Here is a 22,011-nt window from a genome sequence, read left to right on the forward strand (position 1 = left end):
GCACGCATTCATCGCTCAGTCTGGAAGACGGGGAAAACAGAGGAAGGGAAGCAAAGAACTGCGTTTTTAGCCCCATTGACTTGTTCACCTGGAGAGATGCTGTGGAAGGAAGAACCATCGTTATACTACTGTCCTGCCCACAAGATACTTTTACCTTTTGGGGGGTTTCATGAAATTTCTCGGAGACTGCAAACGGAATACCCTCCAGAGCTGCAAGAGAGTGAGACAAAAACAAAGTTAGAGTTAGAATTTTACACAAACACAGTATTCATTTAGTCCTGATTATTCTCATAGGACTAAACATGGTATTATAAAACAGCAAAGCCCCCCGCCCCCTTTACTGGGAGAAGATGAAAGGCTTTTTTAAATTCTCCGCTGTATTCAAGCACCTCCACTTTCTCCTCGAACCCAGCCCTTTCCCAGCCCTCTTTCCAGTCTAATTACTCTTGATTATTCCCAATCCCGTCTTGTCTGAGAGATGTTCACCTCTGAAACAAAGACACACTCGCACCACCGGCACAGAAAGTGTGGAGGGACGGGAGACAAAACATTCACTAGATATCAAATTTGCATGAAAATAAGCTGCACTGTTCAGCCAGGGAAAAGTGGATTGAAATGAGGACTTGCCAGGAGCGTGGTGGTATAATTAGCATTTGACCAAACAAACGAGCTTCAACAGAGCTATAATTAAGCAGGCCTGTAATTAAGTGTATGCCCTTTATCATAATGATCGTGGTTAAAATGGTGTGATGGCTGCCAGTTGATTATTAATGGTGTAACCCCGTCCTGCATGCATCCTGCACTGGAATCAAGGTGTCACGACTGTCAGGCTAGAGAGCAGCCCTTTGTTTATAAAATACATTAGGGCCCAAATTAACACAGGGTGACAAGAAGCACAAAGCCTCCCGCTTCCAGGCTGAAGGGGAAAACTGCAGCTGCTCGGCTTCATTGTAAAACTCCCAGTTCTGGAGTGACAAAACTTGCCGGCGCTGGCTTTGACAAGAGCTCCAAGTATCAAGGGGCCCAGCTTTAAACTGATTCTTTTTAGCCCGCAGTCCATCAGAGCTCTGGCACAGGAAAAAGAAACTCATAAATGCAAGCGGAGCGTTTCATGAGTCATCGTTTGGGAGCTGGCGATCCTTTAGGCTCTTCCTGTTCACCTTCATATTTTAAAGTTCGAAATGACAACAATTCCTCTGACACTTTTGTGACTTGCTTTTCTTTCTGGGTTATTACATAAATTTACTGATAGGGGTATTCGACTGAAGTCTGACACAGTGTGATCTTTGTAATCAAAGCGTGACCCTCGCCCTGAAAGCCAAAGGAAAGCTCGTCTCCCACACTGCACCAGCTCGCCACAGCTTAACCCTGAATAGAAAACACATACGTCTAATTATACTGTACCGTATATGTATAAACATGCAGATGCACAAAGTACAACACTGATCATTTTTAATATATTGTTCAGCACTTTCATGAATTTGGAAAAGTAAACATACAAATGTATTTAATCAAGTAGTAAAATATCAAAAATATGTCCTGCTTTTGACCAAATAAAAAATTATACTTGTTCTGCAAAAGGTTGTATTTCTAATAGAATCCCACACCACGTTGAGATAATTAGTTAACGATAACAAGAATCGACAGGTTCGTCATTCACTCATCTAATAATAACTATCAAGATCACACACTTCAGGTGATTGGGTAGTGCTCGTCCACTTTGATGAAGACCTAATGTGACGTTTTTAAAAACAAAGTGTAACAAAGTCAGTCAGGATAATTCCCTTGTGGCAGCTTAGCAGGTAAAGCCTGATGTATACTTCACCGTGAGCTCCGCAATGAACAGACACACACGGAGTGTCTGAAAGGTTTTCATGCAAACTTCTGCACGGGAAGCAGAGTGTTGCGAAGCAAAGGAGAACAGAGGGCATAGAGCTTTTCTGTGGCATCATGCCACCATAACACTCATGTATCCGGTCCACGATAGGGAGCTGAAGTCACGCCCATCTACTTCCGGACCACGGGTCCCCGCAAGAACAAAAAGATGAATGAAGTCAATGGGGCTAAAACCGCTATTTTCTAATTCCGCTTGTTATGTGCAATGGATTTCACATATGACGTCTGTGAATTTTAAAGACACATTTTGATACCAAGAACGTGGTTTTTTTTTCGAACGGGGGAAATGTATAAATCAGGCAAATGTTGTGTGAAAATAAGTCCAGGACTACAAATGCGCATCACGAAAGTGTCGTCACATAACCAGACACGGAGAAAAACAGAGGGGAAATGGTCAGTTCAGCAAACTTGAAATCCTGCCTTCAGAAGGAAAGAAGCACCATAAATCTGTCCGTGTGGTAAGTAGCAGCTATGCTAGGGGAGAAGAGATTCTGTGGTGGCATCATATACGCGACATCCCAATGTCTAATTTGTAGTCATGCTAATTATGAATTTTTACAAGCTGAAACATGTCAAAGTACTTGACTGGAGTGGTCAAAACACCCATCATTACTTTTCATTTAAATTGCAGTACAACATATGTGTGATCCAGCTCCTAAGGCAAAGCGGTTTAGAAAATAGAGTTTTTAGCCGCGTTGACTTGCGCTCATTTTTTTTGTTCTTCCAGGGACCCATGAGCCGACCGGAAAGAGAGGAGATCTAGGCTTCCTATAGTGTATTTATTTATGTGTTTACATATTTCAGAGACTTTCAGAGACACGGACAAATTTGTCCTTCATTCTCCTCCACCTCTTCATGCGGTCGTCACCTCTAAACCCACGTTTCACACCATTTCCGTTTTTTGTCCTGCTTCTGTCATGGGTGAATAAACGTTCATATTTTCAGACTTTTTCCAGAATGTGTTCTTCAGTCTGTCCTGGGTCTGACGCTAAATATCTTTTTACTTTTGATGGGGCAACGGCATTGCTGGGGACAAATTTACAGGAAGCGGCGTCCTGACCAATCACACGTTTGCGGGTTCTGTCGCTTTTGACAGATGTTTAAAAATTTTGCCACATCTTCTTCATCGTCTGTGAGCCCGTCAGAGAGCTCTTGTGCCGAAGTATAATGGTGTTGCACGTTTCCGCACCGACGCAGACGAAGAAAGTATAAATCAGGCTTAAGACTCCTTATTCTGTTTATTTGTAAATTTGTCATGTTTTAAAGAGCAAAGCACCCCCAAATCAACATTTTTTGCTGATAAACTATATAAATGAGTGTCTAATCATGCTCTAGACATGTGTCGCCAATAATTTGGCACTTTAGTGCATCTTAGTTCAAATTTAAATATTCTGCCTACAACTGTCAGTGTTGTGCCGTTGTCAGGTAAAATCTGTGTACTGCTTTTGAATTAAACCTGCCATTTCTATTGGCTAAGAGGTACTCTATCATGTTATTTGGTACATTGTATGTCACAATGCTGTTGTGAGCCTGTGTATGTGTGGATTTGTTAGCGGATTTTTACAACATGAAGTGGGAGTGGAGTTTCTCGTCGGGGGTGACTTTGTCTTTAACATCCTTTTATGTGCAATGTGGTTTCTAATCTATGCTAATGTTGTCTCAAATTTCTTATTTAGAGAAACAAAATAGAGAATTATTTGAGAAGGGTTCAATATTTTCAGAGTTACTTTGAGAGAACTTTTGTCTCACAAACACGTTTTGGAACCTCCCTAGTGAATGATTGTTTACTGTTAGCCACCAGCAGTTAATAACTGGCTTTAGAAAACAGTCCAGACGCTCAAGGTGTTGTCAACCAAAATCATACGGTTGTTTTGGCTTCAGAATTTCAGGAAATTCTAAGCAGTGGCGTTGCGGGCGGGGGGGGGGGGGGGGGGGGGGTGTCTAGGGGGCGCTATAGCTACCCCTGGATTTGTCATTGCACCCCCATAGCACCCCCAAGCGAGTATTAGATTTTTCTTTTTACAATTTAATTTTAATTTAACGTGTGGATGTGATAATATTTAGCATACAAGAAAAAAAATAATCAGTAAATTATCATATAGATAGTAAAAACTTAAACCAAAACAGGAAATTGATGTTAACCTTTGACCTCATTTTCCACCTGCGAACAAGTGAAAGGTAGAGCTAGTGGTAGAATGGATCGGTTTGTGTTGCCCAAATTTCCACGTGTTCAGTCAGAAACGAATGAATCTTTGGAAGTGATCTCAGACCCACAAAAACCTATGAATCTGGATGAATTCAATTCAATTCAATTCAAAGATACTTTATTAATCCCAGAGGGAACTTAGAGTTTCAGTACGCACAATTCTGAGATCAGACATACATACATAGGCAAAGACACACACATGACAGGAATTGGAGATCAGACGGGTTTAAATGAGGATTGAGTCAGGTGGAGGAAAAAAATCAATAAAAAAAAAGTCAACCTTCAACCGCCGCAGCAGTCGAGGGTTTTGCCGCTGGAAATGCTAACACTAATGTTAGCCAAACTTGCAACGCTAGATGGTTTTCTGTGTGGCTGTATGTGTTTATGATTTAATGGAAAAGTCAGCGATTGTTCATATGTTTATGATGTATATTAATGATTGTTTCAGGTGTTGTTGAGGTTTTGTGCACGCACGTGTATCCGCTAGTGTGGAAGGTGTTTTAGAGAACAATAGGTACGCATGACCACTTCCTTCATAGCACCCTCAATAAAAAGACTAGCTCCTTCATAGCACCTGCAGAAAAAAAAATTCCGGGAGCCGCCACTGATTCTAAGAAAATGCTAATGCTAAGTACCCAAATAACTACCAAAGAACATGTCATTACCAACACGACTGTAGCGTACCCAAAGGTCAAGTTTTCATCAAAATGACCAAAAATTCACTTTTTCATTTGCAGACACAAACACCCCATCTGTCTGGCCTTCAAACAAGAAGCACTGCACTAGACCGTGTTATAAAACAAGGGAGCCATAATATCTTTGCTCAAGGTCTCATGCAGAAGAAGAGACTTCTGCACATTCAGCCTGAATAAAGTTCATCTTCCTTGAATCATAAATGACTTTTTAAAACTTGATAATTGCACAAGTGTCATCTAATCATCTCTTGTTAAATCCCAAAGTGTTTGAATAATGTGTGCATTAATCAATGATATGTTAAAATGAATATTTTTTCCTGCAATGATTCATTTCAGATCTTAAACTACACCAGATCAGTATTTGTTGTAGGGCTGCCACGACGACGCGTCACAACGAGGTCGACAAAAAAGTAGTCGACCACTAATTTAACAGTCGACGCGTCATTTATTATACGAGCATTTTTAAAATCTCGCCTGCGCAACACGTTTGGCACTTTCGGCACATTTGCTTCCTGCCCCGCTGCTGATATAAGTCTATAAGCTTATATAAGCTCAGCGTTCGTGCAGAATCATCTCAGAAATAACACATCATGGCAAATTGACCACGGAGCTCAAAGGTTTGGGAGCATTTAATGAAAACAACTGAGAAGCAAGTAGAGTGCAAACTCTGTAAGGTGAAACTCTCGTTTCATGGGAGCTCATCGGTGATGCACGAGCATCTTAAAAGGAAGCACGTGACGGCGGAGAACAAAGAGTCGCCTCTGTAAGTGTACCTTTTAGCTGCTAGAATCATATGTGTAGCAAAGCAACAACAGTAGTGATGGTGATTACACGCTTAACACATATGTATTAGGGGCTGCATGACTTAAATTTTTTTAAAGTCGACAGTCAAGTCATGAAAATCGAGTAGACTTTGACTAGTCGTTGATGACGCCATACACCCAAAGCCGGGGGGGGGGGGGGGGGGGGGGTCGGTTGGTTCGGCTTGTTCAGGCTCACAGCAAACATGCACTCTCGTGTCGCCAGCAGCACCAACACCAGGCAGAGTTAGGCAGAGAGAAAACATTTAAATCAATAACCAGCAGCGGGAAGGAAAGATTGTGGCTGCTGATGGATCTACACGGCATGGACGGATAAATGCAGAGAGCTGAAGGCCAGAGAGTTTCTTTATTGCTCAAGGATTACATTTAAAACCAGATCTCACTTTGTATTCCTCAACCATCTATACTAGAGAGCCTATCTTACACCCAGACAAATGGAGAGGCACAGGTGATGACTTGGTGGTAAGGAATGGAAGCTGTACTACGGAGTAATCTGAAGGTGCAAAGGGCAAAAATAATGTAAATCCAATCTTCTGAGCAGGAATCCCAGTATGAAGCATGTCTTAGCTGCTCAAATGACCAGGCTACACTCCATTAACTCCTGTGTGTATTCCAGTGTGGGGAGCTGTGTGGTTGTTTGGCATTTGGAGAACGCGAGCGTAGTCGTTGTGAAAACATCTGGCAGGACTTTTGGTACAGTCACTATGATGATGATGGCGATGATGATGGCTGTGAGCGCAGAGGTGGTGTTAAGTAAGGAGGACCCTGTGGCTTGAGTGATTGTAGTGTAAAGAACGAAGTCAGCACGGGCCCCGTGTGGATCATTGCCTTATTAATGGCTCCGTCAGATGCAATGAGCAATGGCTGCATTGTCATCTCCAGCCCCTGGGCACAGATGAATGGCTGTTTCTGGGCGGGAAGGGCTCCCTCGTACGCTGGGCTGAGCGCTAATCCCTCACTCTTCCATTGTTGGATGCACTGTCACCCAGGACTTCAGCAGCACTACACAATGCATTTCCACAGCTCCAACAGACACGACTCTGCTCCACACGAGTGCCGCCACACTCACACACAAACTCATAAACCACATCGAGTTGTGCTCCGACGCTGACTGATGGAAAAATATGCATGGCTGATCGAGCGTACCTCATATTACCTGAACCACAACTCAAGAGTAGCACTTGAGGAATGTTGATGAACTTTTATTTTACACTTCACTAATCCAGCAGAATTGCATTGATCTCTGTCTGGTATGATTACTTGGGTGAATCTGTTTCGCTCCTGAATTAAGTGAGGAAGTCAAAGTGAGGGCAGTAATGCACGGGTAGAAATGAACACCTTTATTATGTGGAGTTATATTGCTTAGTGGCATGAAATAATATGAAAAAAAAAACAACCCAAAAATAGGGTAAAGCTGCAGGAAGCTGCTGCATTTGACATCCCAAGGCTTGCAATACCTTCCGTGTCGATGCGAATCTCAATTTGAGCTGGATTCCTTATGCAGACCACAGAAATGCTATTCTGGTTGCAGACCCCTCGCTCTGTCACCAGTGCAGATAATGGTGAGGAGATGAACAGAGAACTGGAGGAGGACCCCTATGCCCACTCACAGCCCTTAGTCCCACTCTGACATGAGGAATGGTGCCCAGGCCTGACAGCATCTCGGAGACATATTGTAGTTTATTTTGTCGCCCGGGCATGCCATCTGTGCCATTCCAATAGAGGGTGTGTGTTCAGGCTGCTGCTAGAGAGAGGGCGCAAGGCTCTAGGTCCCTCAGTAGCTCTGCAGCCGCGGCAGGTCATTAGTCAAATTGCCTAATGAGAGAGAATACAAATGGCCCCCTACCCTGACAGGAGGAATTTTGGAGGTGTCAGAGCTCCTGACCCGTGCTATGAGAACAGATGATAGTGAGTTGCTATTTTCAGATTCTTTTAATGACTATGGCTCTGTGAAAGCCATTCTTTTTCTTTTATCTTTCTCCTACTTTTTAAAACCCGCACACACAGATGGGTATAAAAGAAATTCTTTCCAATGCAGTGGAAACCTCTTGCAAAACTAGAAGTGTAACTTTTGAATAATTTAAATGTTTACTTGGAAGTCAACTACCATTGTGAAAAGGAAAAAAAAAACATATAACACTGATACAAACACAGATTATATCAGGGATTGATGCTGAGGGTTTCTGATGATTTATTTTTATTTGTCTCTGCTGGTTGTGTGCAGCTTATTCCCACAGTCTCACTGAAGTGTGTGTGTGTGTGTGTGTGTGTGTGTGTGTGTGTGTGTGTGTGTGTGTGTGTGTGTGTGTGTGTGTACAACAGTCTGGTGTAATTCTCTTGATGACAAGTCGGTTAGTTTGTGCTAAAATATTAATTTCCTTTCGTCTAAATGTTCCAAAATGTAAACAAGTTTAAAAAGGTTTGTGAGTGTGAAAATCTAAGGGAAGGATCTGTTTATAGCTGTGTGCTGCAGGCTGGGACTGAGAGAAGCTTCTGCTTCACAGAGAAGAAAAAACAAAAATATGGTGATGGAAACAAAAAGAAAATGAGCAAAGACGTGAGATTCATTTACACGAGTCCGATTTTTGTCCGCTCTGGTGAATAGCTGAAAAACCTGTGGTAGGCGATATAATTGTATGTAATTAAAATTATGGACTCACATGGAACACCGTGTTTATTTGAAAATTCGTCAGTGTTAAAAATGACAGTTTGGGGGTTTTATTGTGTTTTTGCAAAAGGATAAATGCTTTCAGAATTGCCACCACTTCCTTCTCGGTGACAAGCGTGTTTGAAATCTGGTTGTGGGTTTGAGCCAGAAGACGGTCCCAGCTGGGCGCCGATCCATCAGATTTCAGAGCATGGGCCGAGCCAGCAGCATTTACAGTACGATGGCTGCACAGGGGAAGCTGCTTTCTGTTGGAAGGTGTGTACACCTGCACTAACTTCTCTTATCTTTATTCAGACCAGCTTATTCCCTAATAGGAGGTTCAAATTGAGGTCGCTTGGTACAGAAACAAAGTATTTTCTTTGAGGATTTGGAGAAACAGTGGGACTATTAAAAGCTCTCTTGAAATGAAACTGACAATCAGACTTTCAGAAACTATTTTTAGCAACTGCCATGCCGCTGGCATTGATCCTCAGCTGCGGCTGCTGGTACATGTGCTGCAGAATGTGTGTATAAATGGGGTACGCCTCTCTGGACAAGTGTAAAAGCTAGCAGAGGGCTGGCAGTAAATTGCAGCAGAAGGCACAATTACACAAATCCCCTCTTAATTAGCGGTTCTGTGGGCAAACTAACCCGTAATGATGGGAGGGATGTGGCGAGCCCCAGAAATCCTAACAAGAAACACTTAGCAGTGCTGGAGACCGGCTCACATGGCCCCAACGTCCCCTGAAGTAGAGACTGACGTGTGATCTTTTTTGATGAGTGGAGCTGCAGGAGACAGTTCCCATGTAGGCCTGCCCCACACAACTCCGAGCCCTTGCTGAGCTTCTTGCCCTCTGGACTGTGGGTAAAGCAGCGGGCCTTATGTGGTGGTGGGTGGTGTTATTGAGTTCTCCATGCTCACAGTACCGGGCAATGTAAAGTGGCATCTCACATGGTGAATAATGAACCGCACCAGGGCGGAAGCAGGAGGGATGACAGCCAAAGAGGCCTCCTTGGCAGCCACTAACCTGGGCATCCACCAATTTATCATCCCCCAGAACCAATCCACCAATGTTGCACTGCCGTTTGTCATTAATTATGCTAATAAGGATGCCATTACGCTCCTGATGAAACAGGAGACTGTTACTAGTATGATGCTTTTACACTTTAATACAAGTGCTTTTATTTATTAGGCGGATAATGTTGACTTTTAAGATATTTTGTCATTAATTAAGTCAACTGTGATGCTTTGCTTTTCAAAAACAAAAGAGCTGCTTACAGAGGAGGCCTGGACTTATGCAACTATTTTATAATTATGCACATTGCTCTGCACCGCATCATAAAAACGGGCTTGTCTTTGTAAAAACACTAGTGGGTTTGAACTTTTCACAGCACATTTTATGGGTCTAAACAAACCAGTCTGCACAAAACTATTTAATATAGCTTCTGGGAGCCCCAGATGCCCTTTTCCAACGCGACTTCATTCCCAGAATCTCATTGTGCTTTCTAAATCACACCACACTTTGCATTAGAAGATCATTAATTACAAACTTAACAAGTCAGCAGAGCCATTAAAAGATCTTTAAGGCATATTTGACCATTAATCTCCCTAAACTATATTTAATGACTGAATTTTTGTGAAATATTTTTATCAAGTTCTAATTAGATGCGTGATAACAAAGCCTGCCGTACGTGGAGCAAATGAGGGAACCGTGACAGGCCCATCCATTGAGGCCGTCCACGTCTGGACACTGAAACTAATGGAGCACCACTTCTGTCTCAGGGACAGATAGAAAGCAATGAGGGATGAGACTCCCTAGTCCAGTCTGGCCAAATGCAAAGGCGTTTAAAGTCCCTCTTTAGACTGTACTAAAGGTTCAAATGTGCCCAAGGGCTTCAAAGCTCCAGTCAAAGATTTCTATTAGGATTCATGCAGGATTGATCCTCAAAAACGTAATAGCACATCAAGCTGGAATTGATCATGTTTTCCCCTCAAACCTAGATGGTTCAACTGCAATTCTGACATTTGAAATAAATGAAACTCATTGGATCTACATTAAGTTGTTTTTCAAATCAAAGCCTGGCTCTGCTCATCGGCATCAAAATCTAATATCGCAAAATACCGGTATCGGTTTTCTGGCTTTCACATACCATACACATATTATACATCAGACACTTCAGCTACTTCCACTCTCTCACAAAATGTCAAATTATTACACATCTGAAAAAAAGTTAGTGAGATATTTCATTTGTTTTGGCACAACTTGAGAATTAGAAATTGGGCCTGTGTGAATGTAAGCTGTCCTACAGCACGTAGCTACATGTAGCTACACAGCTAACACACGACTAGAACAAACACAAGAATATCCACTTGCTTTTCTTATCTGAAGGTCTTGATAAATGTTTAATCACCCTAACTGCATAGTAAAAACTACATTGCTGACTAGTACACACATCTTAGCGTCACACTTGGAGATGGTGAGATTCAGCTGCTGCTGGAGACTAAATGAACATGGCACGTTTCCTTTTACTACCTTAAACTGAATAGTTGCCATTTTACAAAGAAAATGTTAAAAATGTAAACAGCCATGATAGAAGCCATGGGATGTTAGCAACCTAAAGTGCTTTAGTTTTTCTTAATGAGAGGGGGCACAGATTATATCAGCATCGGAAATTAAGGGTCAATAATATAAGATATGGGTTAAAAAGGACCCTTAACACACATGTATGCATAATAATAAATATCATATCATTGTTAACATCCACATAACGTACAAGTAAAGACTTTATTGGCTTTGTCTGTTCACAATGAAACATAAGCATTATAATATGAAGTAATTTGATTTCATTCAGAACTCCAGACATGTCTGTCTGTGCAGGAAAGACAAACATTGCAAGTGCATGTTTTAAATTCAGTCTGTCAGTTTATTCAAAACATTTTGTCATTCACAGTTTGTGATTTTCTATAAAATGTACAAAAACATCTTTGAAATTCAACCTATGTATTTTTGTCTGTGTAAGATTTTAGCTCCAATAATCGTTGTGTTGAGAAGTTATGTTAAAAAATATGTTGTCATCACACAAAGTCCCAATCTTTACAACTGACAGTGAACACGTTATCCCTCAGTGACAGCTGGATGTGTGTTTGTAACATTTCCACTTTAGGAATGACTCTGTGTTAATTCACCATATTGTTTTAGGGTTGATGATTTACTAATGTGTTCAGATCCATTCATCCTTCTAACACCTGAGCTGTCTGCAACGTCTAAACAGAAAAAAAAATAACAGAATTAGAGCAAATCTAAACACTGAGGCATCTATTAGCCACAGATTTATTTTAATTAAGTTTAGCGCTTCTTTTTATCATTTGTTGCTGAGAGTTCTTTCAGAGAGAGAGAGAGAGAGAGAGAGAGAGAGTGTGTGTGTGTGTGTGTGTGTGTGTGTGCATTAGCTGTAAATTCTATTCTCTTTCTACGACCCCCCACCCCGTTTTGCCTTTTGCTGACCAGGGAAATTAAGAAGCAAAACGTGGGTTTTAAGAGCATTCCTTTCATGTCTTGATGTAAGCTTTGGCATTACTTCAAACATCAAGATGGGTTTCATAGAAATCCCATTTCATCTAGAGTAAAAGCGCGGCAGTAAATCTGCCCGTGCCTCCCACATAACACTTCCATCAATGATTCATTCAGCTCAGTTTAGCTGATGCAAAACAGAATGTTAGTGAGTTGTGGACAAAGCTGCAGCTGCAAACGTAGACCAGAGCAAGCTGCGTAGTGGTTTCATCAATCTCTAACAGGCAAAGTGAGGAGAAAGGAGTGAGAAGAGGATGACGTACACTAATAATAACTTTTGTGTCACTATCCAGAGGTTGTGTTTTTTAATCCCTCAGCCTAAAGAATTGTGTTATTCTAAAATATCACCACAGCAGCGGAGAAGCGGCTGAGATTCATCATGGCTGGAGATAAGTGCGGGCTGATCTCCTCCCACTCCACAGCCTTGCCTAGAACTACACGGAGAGATAAGATGGAACTTTTGTTTGAAACCTGATGAGAAGCCTCTTAATGAAAGTGCCGCGCCAAAAATAATCTTTTTTCTTCGTGTTAGTCAATCACGAAATGGTGTAGTTGGGGGAAGAGGAGAAAAGAAAGTAATTTTGCATAATCAGCGAGCACCATCTGGAACAATTAACCAAATTCCACAGAACTCAGAGGATCAGTCATATTGGCTTATTAAAGATCCAGAATTATACAAGTAATAAATCCTTGGAAAAACGAGGCGTACCCCTGCCTGTCACGACTATTTTAACTTCAAATACAGTGGAATTCTTGATAAGGCTGAAAAGAGGAGATTAATATATGCAAATTATGTCGAGCATTTAAAAGCCCCCCAACAACTGTCTCGCTTTTTCTTCTTCTTCTTCTCTTTTTTCTGTCTCTTATTACAGGGCTTTATGTTTTATTCATACACCAACTCACCTGTCATTTCATAAGCTATAATATTATGAGGGTATTATTAAACAGTATAAAGTGGGGCTTTAATTGGAAAGCTCCATTGCATTTTCCAATTATTTGTAGCAAATTAAAAGCAGATGCACATAGTTTAATAAGAATTCTAATATTGTTTCCTGAAAATCAAAAATCACTGTCATCCTGCCAAGATATTTTGCAAACCCAAGTTAATTTTGAGGCTCCTATTTTTTCTCCTTTGAGGGATGAACTGTCTAGCTGCCCGTTAATTGAAGCTCATCTAATGGATAGGGAAATAATTGCTCTCCATATTATGTTAGATCAGGGCCAATGTCAGTATTTATTTTTGATTAATGCTATAGATATGCAAATGTATTACTTTTTATTAGATTTACCTTTTTATCAGGTGGATGTCTGCTGGGTATTATATCCTGTTCTGGTTGGTAATAACTAGAGACTGGGATGCATAACTTAGTTTCATTTGGTAGTTTTAGATTTTTTATCAGACATATGCTTTTAAGAGTTTATTTACTGCACATATAATTACCTTCACAACACAAAGACGTGCTGTCAATGCAGGAATAATAGAGGTAATTGGCAAAGTGACTTGGCGTGGATCAAAGCGTTGCAGCTGAAGAGAAGCAAGAGGTTCGGAGCTGCTTTGAAAACTTGATAACTTTTCAAACAAGCCTGAACTGTCAAGTGATGGAGGGCTTCAAAATAAATGTGAATTAGTTTTTAATATTCTGGTAATAAATGTCAAAGCTTCTGCACATCACATCTGTACATGATGTGACTGCAGATGACAGATTTCACAGACATGTTACCTCTCCACCCATCGACTCTTCTTCTTCTTCTTCTTCTTCTTCTTCTTCTTCTCCTCCTCCTTCTCCTCCTCCTCCTCCTCCTCCTTCTCCTCCTCCTCCTCCTCCTCCTCCTCCTCCTCCTCCTCCTCCTCCTCCTCCTTTTTTAATTGTATGTGTTTTTTGTTTTCTTGGGAAGTGACAGAGGGTTTAATCAAGAAAGCAGGCAATTCATCAATCCTAAAGAAGGTGCCTGTACAGCCCTGACAGAGCGCACATGGTTTTAGACCAACTCAAACCTGGCCAGCTGTCAGCCCACACACACTTGTGCATGCACAGGCATCGACAGACAAACACGCACACATACGTACACGCACACACGCACGAACACACACACACACACATGTACGCACAACATCATGCAAACAATTCACACAAATAGGCTGCCGGCTACGACCTCACACTTGGTCTGCAGGCTATCACATTGTTAATGAAAGGAAGTTGTGTGTGATGCTGTAGGGCTGGGGAACACAGTCTCAAGCAATCAAACCAGAAAATATTTAAGTCAAACAACATTATCCTGCTTTTTCCTTAAATTCAGATCATGAGGGGGATAGAAGGAGTGTGTGTGTGTGTGTGTGTGTGTGTGTGTGTGTGTGTGTGTGTGTGTGTGTGTGTGTGTGTGTGTGTGTGTGTGTTTCTGTGTGCACCTGCAGGACAGTTTCCTGCAGATAGATGATGACTACTGGCAGCGCACGCTGGAGTGTGTGCATGCTCTTCATTGTCACTCAAACCCAGTCTCAGTGGACAGATCCCACACCAAATGCCACAAACTGTTCAGCTGTGTGATAATGTCTTCTGCCTCCTCTATGTGCTGTGAGTAACTTACAAAACCATCATCACACAAGCACAATGTTGGAATATTAGCAGAGCCAAGCAGCAATCAGAAACCAATACTTATTTTTTATGTTAGGGGCGTCGAAAAAAAACGTTTATTTTTAAAAGGTTACTATTGTTTATTTCATTGTGTTGTATTAAATAGGCTGGGTGTGCCTCTGCTGCGGCTGCAGCAGCAGGAAGGATCCTCACCACATGGTGTCTCTCTCCAGCTGGATAAAACTGCCTCGTTCACCTTGTGTGACTCACACGCACACACTACTGAAGCCCACAGTCTCAGCTGGCTCTTCCTGTGGCACCAAGCTCTCAGAGTGAAGCTCTGTGTTCTTACAAGTTTTACTTTTTCATTTTTAGTCAGTTAAATGAATGCATAAATGATCTTTAAATGTTCTCTTTTTTGGGGTGACAGAATAGAAAGAGGGTGCTAAGACTGAGGTGGGGTCAACAAAAACACTGGAACATAAAGGTAACACCAATAAAATATTAATGAAAATTTCAAAATCAAGCATCAAGATCAGTAGAACCTTCAAAACTGATGAATGAGGAATTTTAAAGTAGATAACGGATGTTAAAGCCGAGATCCTTCCATGGACTATATTATCTATAGGAGCTACATGTGGAACATTTGTAGCTCAAATACTTTTTTTATGTAAACAAAGATTTTCCACCTTTTCTCCTAAAACCTATCACTTTGTGACATTTACTGTCATAACTTAATGCACCCTTAAACGAAACAAACTTAAGATGTTAAATAAAATCTCTTCTACCTGTCAGAGTGTAGCTCCTGCTGTCCTGTTGCACATACTGTGGTCTGCTGACGTCGATCCTGCTGGAAGACAAAAGGAAACTGTGCTTTTGAAATTCGCAGCAACTAATAAGCAAATGAAAAGAAATAATATAATTTTATAAAATACAACAAAACTGCCTTTTGACACAAGCAAGGAAGCTCTGGATTTTATTATGTGAAAATCAAAAGCACTTGATTTCCGTCTAAAGACTTTGTGAAGTGTCTGAAATCAAAACAGCCTTGAAACAACAAACTCCAGAGGGGGAAACGTGGTAAAGTTCAGCAGAGCCTGGGCTGCCCAGCGGCCTGAACAGACCTTTAACGGGGTTCGAAGCAGGATCTTGTTAATTCTTGAGGAACTGAGAGATTCCATTATTCAAGGAAAGACAAGTTTTTCTCTCCATGTTTTTTCTTTTCCCCCTCCCTTCATGGCCTTGTAATACAGAAAACAGCACAGAATGCACTTTGTGGGTAGTTGAAGTTAACAAACCATATAAGATTGAAATCCTCATCAATCAAGCTATCATGAATTACACCCTGTGACTCACCCCAGCGGATCGATAAATCCGCAGCAAGCAGGGAAGGAATTCACAGCTCCGAGAGAGAGCTGCCTACCCTGACATGCTCTGGAGGCAAAATGATTTCCAGGAATGTGCGATAAACTAAATGACGGTATAATTGTAATGCAAAGCAGTTGGAAGCGGCATTACAAAGGTGTTTGTCATCTTGCTTCAAGAGGACAAACTGACATCAAGTTGATTGTCAGGAACAGGAACGCTGATGAATAATAGCACATTTAATAAGTGAAAATAATAACGGCTATTTGTGAGTTATGTTTTGCATTTTGTGTATTTATGATTTAAAGATCCTTTGTTTGAAACAGAGGAATAAAAGCATCTCCCAAAATGCAAACCTAAAGTGAAATCTGCATTTTGCGGAGGTGTTACACACGAGTCGTGACTTTTACCGCTTTATCTCTTCGGCTTGAGATAAATAAACGCAATCATTTCCATCAACAGCAATAAAACAGGAATTTTGACAGGCTGTGGTATTTATGAGATGAAGCCTGCAACTCAGATATATTCGCAACGAAAGGGTCGACTTTTCTGCACCTCATTTACATCAGCATTTGGCCATGTTAAAGCCAGGCCAATGGTGAATTTTTAAAAGGTTGGCATCAATCTTGCGGGAACAACTGCCACATTGAACGCCAACTTCTTTTTACCTCGCAAAGGTTGATTCCACAGCTGAGGAGGGAGGAAAAAGTACACATCTTTCAAATACACAAAGACATCTCATGGGCAGATGAAGTAGAGCTGCATCTTTCTATGGTTAATATCAAAATAAACAGAGAAAGCCGCAAGAGAACAGCTTCAATCTGATTATTTATCTGCATATGTGTAATTGACACTTAAAATCATGAACATTGGGTGCAAGACACAAAAAATTTGCTTGTGAAAAGCTTTTCTTCGAGCAACCTCCTGGGTGACGTTCCCCATCTGTTTGAAAAAACAAAAAAATGCCTGTCTCAATTCAAATAGCTGATTTCTAAATACAATTTTAGGTGCATTGGAGAGGGTAACATATGGCAACTCAATTAGACACCTAATTCTTAAAACAAAAACATGGCAAGTGTGTTTGCTAATCAACAGCAGTGTTGGGGCCCACATTATGTCGGCCGCTGGAGTTTTGAAAACAATTAATCCTCATTCCAGGCAAGGAGAGCCATACTGACACATAGTCCTAATTTGAATATTCAATTATGGCGAAGTTCCTCATCAAATTATAGTAAAACTGGGAACAAGGCCTGAAATATTTATGCAATTACAGCGCGGATGAAAAGTATTATGTTCCCATGAAGTGTGCCCAGGTTAAAATCGAATTAGTGCAGCAAAGCAAACCCAAACACAAAGGATTGCTTTGATGACATGAACTACAATTTATACTGATTTGCTTTGTGCGGTGTGTGTTTTTGTTGCTCTGTGAAGAAATACAGGAAAGAGTTGTCTGCTTAAAAAAATAAGAAGACGAAAACGAGAATGTGGGAGAGGCGGTGGGGACAGACAAGCAGTACCGAGTAGAGGTGAGAGGAGAATGAGAATATCAGTGAGTGAAGAGCCAGAGCTGCAATCCAGAAAGCTGGGAGCTCTTGTTTTGACACACATCCAGCCTCCCCTGTGACAACATCTCCACACCTTCCTGAATGTGCCAGCCGCGCTGCTTTGTGGGAGCTGCTTCCTCACCCATCATTATCCTCCTTTAAGCTCAGTGTCAGCCGCTGAAGGCAGGATCTCTCTGAATTTGGTGGCAAATCACTAAAAAAAGTCTGCACCCATCTGATCTCACCTGATCACTCAATCATCCCTGGCACCGCTATGCATCTCTCCCGCTTGATCACCGCTTCTTTTTGCAACTTTCCCCGAACACAAAGTAATGAGTGAGATTGAGCTCGGACGGATTGTTCTTCAACACATCAGACGGAAGATCTGTCATGTGACATGCTGACAGTCCCCGTGTCTCCTTCGCTCACGAGTCTTGTGCAGTGGGAAGTCTCGCTTAACCAGCGTACAATGAAAGCTGATACAATACTCCAGCAGAGCTCCACCAATGCGTGGAGTGTCACAGGTAGACAACTACAATCCTCCAAGTATTGATATGGATGCCAATTTTGACACTGATAACACACTAGACTTCACGTGGAAAAGCCAGCTATGCAAAAAAATTAATATATATATATAATATATTGGCTTTGACATTTTTATCGCTGTATGGTTTGATTTAAAAAGAGCCTGTGTTTACAACAACCTATTATTCTAAGAGAAATGTCAAAAACCTTGATTCTGAGTGAAGCGAAAGAAATTGCATTATTAGGACAAGGCTAATTTATGCCAGCAGTCACTGCGGAGGTCAGATATCAGCTTCAGCGATGACAGTTTTATCAGGAGAACAAATGGCAGCACTGGTCAGGGGGAGGAATAAGGGAGATACTTTACAGGATACATCAAAAAGCCAACTGGGCAGACAGAGTTGGTGGCTTTTTTTACATTATAATGTCAGGGAGTGGCTGATGCGGGCTGACGTGACAGAAACAAGCTAAAAAAGATGCAGCTGGGAAGCAAATATTACAAACTTGATAAAGACACATGAGATCTAAATGCATTTGTACAGGAAGTAACTACACAAGCCTCTGTTCTGAGCTGGCTAAAGACTACTTGTCTGTGACTTCCATTGAAGGTTAGGGTTAGGGTTAGTGATGGTGCATCCAGCTGAAACCACGCTGCAGCTTTGGGCCATGTTGTCAATTTTTTACATGAAAGCTACAAAAAAAAACATCAGGAACAATAAATATTTTTGTAGTAGAAGCAACATGTTATTTATTATTATTATTATTATTATTATTATTATTTTATTATTATTTTATTATTATTATTATTAAGCCAGATAAATAAAACACTGAGATCAAGACTTCTTTCACACAATGACAGATTATTTTGTTGCAGTCTAACTAAAACTGATCAGCACTCTATGAAACCAAACATCACATGCTACAAATGTGGATGCTGAAGTCTAAGTTAACTCAGGTTGTAGTAATGCAGCTTAAGCCTGGTGTTGTAAATGTGGGCGTGGCCTAAAACTGACACTACTGTGCCAGTTATGCTTGTGTGTCACGTGCTTCATGTGCACATTCTGATTTTTGAACACCATCATGCTCTGACCAGCTCATGGTAAAACAGTCGGAGCAGCAAGGAAAAGTCTGACTGCTGGTTTGTTTCTGCAGGAGGTGTAAAAAAATAAAGAAAATGCAATAAGGTAAATTTATTCAAATGTTAGAAAACCATAAAACAGAAAAGTAAAGCAGATGACTTGAGGTTGTGAATTTACACTGATGTGCAGAGAAAGTACTTCCTGCATAACAATAGCATATATGTAGACACCCCATTGGACGCGGGAGTGTGTAACAGCATTGCCACCATATTGGATGGGTCCTTCCCTCTCCAAACCAAACTGGAGTCAATGCAGAGTGAGCAACTGCGCCCGTTTTTTGTGCAGCCTATGGTTGCAACAACTGGCACACTACTGAAGACAGATCACATGGGACTTTTCTGGAACATTTCTAGCCTACTTGTTAAGATTTTATATTTTCATTTATTTTTATGTAATTATATTTATATTTTAACTATTGTGCCATACTATGTCTGATTTTTGGGAAGATGTATAATAAAATGTGTTTTTAGTTTGGTAAACTCCTCAGAGGAAAGAAATACACTGGAATGAATGGAGGCATCCAAGATGGCGGACAGCCACTACGGCAGCTCCAATAGGCAGTTCCAGTTCACGAGGCTTCTGCATATATGATGTCTGTGTTGCACAACATTGTCTTGTACCATTTCTGCTCAATAGTGGTATAATTACATCTGTTGTGACACCTAGAGGTCAGGAGGAGAACTTCAGTGAGTGTGGCCCAAATCTGGCACAGTGATGTCATAACTTGTACACAGTCTATACAGCTTTATAGGAATAGAATCCTGATTATTCTATGATTACATAATATTAATAGCCTAGTGAACTAGACCAAATTCTTGCTTTGCAAAGAATGGTCTAGGCATGCTCCATTGGAACCGCCGCAGCTCCTACCAGGACTCTAGCTAGCCAATCACAGCTCTCTAGAGGGGTTTCAAACACATAATGAGCTGTGATTGGTCCATAATGGTGGGCAAATCATAGTGCTCTATCTGCTTAGTGAACAAATCACAGAGCTTTATCTGCTTTGTGGGCCAATCAGGGCACTCTATATGCCTGGTGGGTGGGATGATGCAACAGAGTGAAACAAGAGTATGTCACATTCATTGTCCAGTGGAATGCGGAGATGATTTGAAAGACAACGGTAGAACCCGCCCCACAACTGAGAGCCGTCAATGGAGCGTGGCCAGGCTAAATAATACATTTATTTAGTCTGGCTTGCCAGGCTAGAATATTACAGGATTTTAGAATAGTTTAATGTGATTTTAGAATGATTTAATGGTTTAATGTGACATTTATTTTGAAGGAAAGAAATTCTGATTCACACAAAGTAAAATTCTATTTTACTATTTCAGTGTTGTGCCAGCTAGCAGAAAATTTCTTCATGTCTTAAATCATTTAACCACCCCAACCAACATGCATATGCAGTTAAACCTATACCAAGTGTCAGATTACAATTCAATCATTTCAGTCACTTTGATTTATTCCTGAAATTTGAGAAATTAATACATTTTTTAAATATATCCACAATTTAAATGTAATTTTACAAAAATGATATATCAAATACCACAATTTTTACTTATTTCATCTGTCAAACAATGAATATAAAATATTAGACTAGGAAATATGTAAAGTCAGTCATTTGTTACAGTAATGAATTATTGAAGTCCAATCAATCAATCAATCAATCAATCAATCAATCAATCAATCAATCAATCAATCAATCAATCAATCAATCAACCAATCAACAAATCAATCAATCAATTAATCAATCAATCAATGCTTTATTTATAAAGCGTCTTCCGTGACCCTGTCGGGAAGTCCAAGGCGATGAACGTGGTACATGAGAAATGTGAGAACATGATGAATGAATGGATGATAAAAGCAATTCAAATAGTGCAAAAAAGGTAAAACATTAAAGTAGAAGACAAATGGGTGAAACAAGGGATAAAGAGACCAATGAAAACAGCAAAATAAAATCAACATAAAAGAGGGCCAAATTCAAACATGTTCAGGGAACGCCAAGCGGAGGAGGTGGGTTTTTAGGCAACTCTTAAAGGCTGGCAGAGATGGGGACAGCCTAACTGAGGGTGGCAACTGGTTCCAGAGTGACGGTGCTAGGACTGAGAAAGTCCGGTCCCCGCGAGTACGACACCTAGAACGAGGGACAGAGAGCAGACCTTGGTCAGAGGAGCGCAGAGCGCGTGATGGGGAATGTCTGTTCAGGAGTGTGGCTAGATAGGGGGGGAGCATTACTCGGGAAGAAATTGTAAACAAAGACGAGGAGTTTGAAGTGTGAACGATAACAGACTGGAAGCCAGTGCAGAGAGGCCAGAACCGGACTGATGAGGTCCCGTTTCCTGGTCCCAGTCAGAAACCTGGCTGCACTGTTCTGCACAACCTGTAGGCGACGCAGTGATGACTGACACAACCCTGCATATAGAGAGTTGCAGTAATCAAGCCTAGAAATTACAAAAGCATGGAGTACCCGCTCCGGTTGGGCTCTCAACAGCATAGGCTTGATTTTTGCAAGGCGTCTCAGATGAAAGAAACTGGACCGGATCACAGAGCTGATGTGAGCATCAAATTTAAGTCCAGCGTCAATTTTCACCCCCAAACTGGTGACAACTGGTTTTGAGTAGGGAGAAAGAGGGCCAAGATCAACATAGTTAGTTTACAGTTAATTTATATTCTGTCAACAGGTTGGGTGGTGTCGACTGCATTGTTGAACTAATCTCATTGACTGTGCTTTTATTTTAACAATTATCAATTACAAGATAAAACACGTAAACAAATAAAAATCAAAATCAAAATCACCACCAACAGTAGAAAACAAAGTTTTCAGGACAAGTTGCATTTTGGACTCTTTCTAAAAACTTGTTTTATGAAACCTTTTTGCAACTTTCTAAACAATACAAAACAACCGGAGTGAAACACATTTGCCTTGATGCAATAACCTTGTGCATCCCATAATGATGCAACACTCCTCAGCGTCTCTGTGCTGCTGAAATCCTGATTTGCGGTTCACGTTTGTACACAACACTAACAGGCT

General features: G+C 41.0%; 1 protein-coding gene across 4 annotated transcripts in view; it reads right to left on the reverse strand.

The window, feature by feature from the left end:
- Nucleotides 1–22,011, reverse strand: part of mvb12bb (multivesicular body subunit 12Bb) — a 41,420-nt gene that overhangs the window by 4,103 nt on the left and 15,306 nt on the right. For 2 of the 4 annotated variants that reach the window (XM_015972153.3, XM_015972151.3), the window contains 2 exons: nucleotides 15,199–15,257; nucleotides 155–210 (listed from right to left, as the gene is read on the reverse strand). In XM_015972153.3, coding sequence (XP_015827639.1) covers nucleotides 155–210; nucleotides 15,199–15,257 — 115 coding nt within the window. Of the gene's footprint in view, nucleotides 1–154; nucleotides 211–15,198; nucleotides 15,261–22,011 lie in introns of all 4 variants that reach the window. The other 2 variants (XM_015972152.3, XM_015972150.3) reach the window with 1 other exon arrangement.

Source organism: Nothobranchius furzeri, chromosome 17, assembly GCF_043380555.1.
Source record: "Nothobranchius furzeri strain GRZ-AD chromosome 17, NfurGRZ-RIMD1, whole genome shotgun sequence".
NCBI classification, from domain to species: domain Eukaryota; kingdom Metazoa; phylum Chordata; class Actinopteri; order Cyprinodontiformes; family Nothobranchiidae; genus Nothobranchius; species Nothobranchius furzeri.